Source organism: Cenococcum geophilum (assembly GCF_001692895.1).
Source record: "Cenococcum geophilum 1.58 unplaced genomic scaffold K441scaffold_2, whole genome shotgun sequence".
Taxonomy (NCBI): Eukaryota; Fungi; Ascomycota; class Dothideomycetes; order Gloniales; family Gloniaceae; genus Cenococcum; species Cenococcum geophilum.
The window spans coordinates 856,743-860,402 of NW_027137560.1; the positions used below are offsets into that span (position 1 = coordinate 856,743).

The window sequence follows — 3,660 nt, forward strand, 5'->3', positions numbered from 1 at the left end:
GCACTAGCTTATAAAAGGGATAGTAACTAACCTAATTAACTAGACTAAGAATCTCTTGCTTAAAAATGCAAAACTACGGCGATTAAAAGGGCAACTAAAGTGGCAGGGTTTAACCGAAGACTATGTTAATACCGTGCTAAATAAACGATTTAGTTAAATACCGGAATTTATTGGTATAAAACGGTTTAAAGAGTTTATATTAGTTGGTTAATAGACGGGCTATCTCCGGAAGGATATAATGCGATAGCTTATAGTAGTACTGGCACCCCTTATATTAAAGGAATATACGGGAGTAATGCTATATACTTAAGCAGTCTTAGACTTTATAATGCTTGTATAATACGCTTTATATAATAATAATACTATTAGGTATATAGAATATGCACTCTATATTATAGACTAGACAAAAACCGCCTTTTTTAGATTCCGCCTATTATACCGCGCAATATAGAAACGGCACTTTAATATTTTAAAGCTTCACGCTCTTACCTACTACCCCTACTATATCCGTAAAATAGGTAGCCTTACTAGTGTAGACGTTAAGTATAGTAAGGTTATGCATAAACTTCTAGTAAAGGCATTTTTTAACTGTATAAATAAGCGCTCTAACTACTAGGAGTAATTACTCCATTATAATACCTGGTACCTCTAAATAATGGCAATAGAAGAACTCCGTATGCTTAAAGTAACGAAACCTTTATCGCTAGTAGACATTGCTAAGGTAGTTTATGCTATAACCCTAACACGACCAGTGGACCTAACCGATATAGGCTAGTTTATTAACTAGGACGATAGATATATAGCGGAAGAGGCTAGTATCCTAATTAAAATATGGCGCTAGGTATATTAAGTTGAAAACAAAATAGGGCTTTCTGGTTTTATTAAAGCACTAGCTGTATTTTTATGAGAGAATTATAATAAGTAGGATAGAACCTCTACTACTAATATTTAAATAGATTATAGAGAAGAGGATTCTTCTAAAGTAGGCTTATACTTTATGTACATCTATAACTTGGTTTAATGTTAGAAGTGGGATAGAAAGAGCCTAGACTTTATAGCTAAAGAGTTTATCTAATGCGTATATAATTGGCAGAGCTAAGGTAAATGGAGATGAGACTATATATAGGTGTAAGAGTATACGCAAACTGCCACTTCTGGGCAGATATACCCTCTTAGCGATATACTTCCTAAAAAGGCTTAACTAATTATTACAGTTATAGACAAAGAAAGGTTAAACTCGTAGGGCAGGTGGCTTTAATATATAGGTGTTTTAGTTAACCTGTTTCGTCTTAAAGATATAGGCCGTATAAACGATTTTTACGGTATAGTAGAGGTGGAGCTATGGCAGCGATCTCTTGCAAAGTGCTAACGAAGTATTAGTGGACGTCGTATTTATGACCTTTTATTAGTGCTCCGTAGCGCGCATATAGTGCTATTAAAGCTTAGGTTAGAGCCCTAAAGCTTTTTTATTAATTCTTAGGTTAATTTTAATTAGTTTAATACATTATATAATAAAGATTTTCTTTTAAAAGGTAAATAAGCTGCTAATAAATATATAAAGAGTTAGAGCCGTAAACGAAAAGCATAGTTATAAATATAGATTTTAATAAAAGCAATATATATAATATCTGCGATAAATGCAATAATGGCAATAATATCTATTTTATAGCTATAAGCTGGCTTATTACTGCAATATATATAGTATTGCGCTCTTTTAGCCATAGCCATTTAAGAATTATAATAGCTCTAGGCTTTAGCGAATATGGCGGAAAGCTAGCCCTAGGCCCTAAAAACGCTTTTAGCAGAACTAAATTTCCTACGCCACTCCCCGTTTTCCTGACGTAGAGCCTACTAGGAGGCCTTTAGGATTTCAATACCCTAATAGCAAAAAATGCAATAATAGTGACAATATTTATTTTATAGCCATAAGCTAGCGTATAGCTCTAGGGGGTCAGCTAATATAGCAGAAAGCTGGCCCTAGGCTCTAGGGGGTCGGCTAATATGGCGGAAAGCTAGCCCCGGGCCCCAAAAACACATTTAGCGAAACCAAATTTCCTGCGCCACTTCCCGTTTTCCTGACGTTAATGCGTCTTTCTTATTTAAGGAACCCTAGTAGGGCGTACTTTAGGCTTTTAGTATTAATATCTATAGCGTTAGGGTGCCTAAGCTAGGATAATAACTTAGTAGACGTTTATAGGGTTACCGTATTGTATTAAGGGGCAGGCTTTAGTATTAGGCGTAGTATACCACTATACTATTTATTAATAACATTTATATAGGCATTAAGGGCTCTTAGTAGATCTATGCCTATTAAGGAGGTTTTTAGTTTAGGGCTTAGGGATTTAATAAGGCTATTAACCAGTACAGAGTTATTTCAGCTAGTCTCCCTTATATAATAGTTAAATTCGGAGAAGTATACTAGGAAACTTTTCGTTCCTTAAGCTATATAGTTTATCTTTTACTAAGCAGTAGCCTAGCGGTTTAGATTACTATATATAGCTTTAAGAAGTATAACTAGGCTTTATATTAAGTTTGGTTAAAGGGGTTTAATAAGGTTAGCTACCTTTCCTCCTAGTTAACTTAGGGCGTAATAGAGTTGGTTAGCTTTAGTTAGGTAATAGTTAGCCTTACTAGTTAGCTTATTCTTAAGCTAGCTTAAAAATAATTAAAGCTTTTAATATTTCCTAGTAAACACTAGAGGGTTCGGTAGCTATTTAGATTATTATAATATAGTAGTCAGTTTAGGGTGGACAGCTACTATAGGTTTAGGGCTTACATTCTACGTATTTATTTCTAGAGATAGTATTTAGTCTTAAGGCCCTAACATAGGCATCTTAAGTATACGGATTTCTACTTAGAGTTCTTTAATTAATCGCTAGTGTTATACTTCCTATTTAGCTTATTACTAATTTAAAGTAGCTTAGTTTTATATAAGGGCGTCTATAAAAGACTCCTATACGGAGGTGCGTTTTAAAAGTCTTTACCGCTAAGAAAATTGACCGCTTACCGCCTGTAACGTTTCCCGCCCTAACGTCGCCATTCGGCCAAAAAGACACAGAGTGCTTGCGATATTAATCGCAAGCGCGGCGGGATCTAATATATGTACTCTTACACCGCCAAGGCAGAAAACCAAGATTCTGCCGGCAGAATCCTGCCACTAGAATCCTACCACGTTACTAAGTGTCCTACTAAGTGTTCCCCTACTAGCCCAATTCCGCAGCTCTTAAGTCTCTTTTAATATTCTAAATGGCTACTAAAAGATCTACTGCTAAACGTTCTTTAGGGGGCTACGATTTAGCTATAAGAGCTTAAATTATAGCTCTTAAAGCTTATAGAATCTTAGCTGCCGAAATTATAAAGACAATATAAATTTCTAAACGAACTATATAAGACATATATCGCCGTGCAATCGATTAAGGCTTTAATCTAAGGTCTTCTCCTCTCGTCCTTAATACCTACGTAGATGATACTCCTCGCCCTAGCCGTCCATCTAAATAAATTAAAGATACTAAGAACTTAATACTGGAGAAGGTCCGTTATAATAGATATAGCAGAGAAAAGATATACGCTTATATCGCTGTAGAGGTTAAAGAAGTTAGTGCTCTAACCGTATGGCGAATACTTAGAGCCTCTAGATTAAGGAAGACTAAGCCTATATAA

The 3,660-nt window shown here is 35.2% G+C and overlaps 1 protein-coding gene across 1 annotated transcript; it reads left to right on the plus strand.

Annotated features, from left to right (window-relative positions):
• Positions 1-3,510: 3,510 nt before the first annotated feature.
• On the plus strand, positions 3,511-3,660 carry K441DRAFT_534561 (uncharacterized protein; the record flags this gene model as incomplete). The annotated part of the gene is made up of 1 exon (XM_067642331.1): positions 3,511-3,660. A coding segment is annotated over one exon (150 nt), but the record flags the coding sequence as incomplete, so codon positions are not given.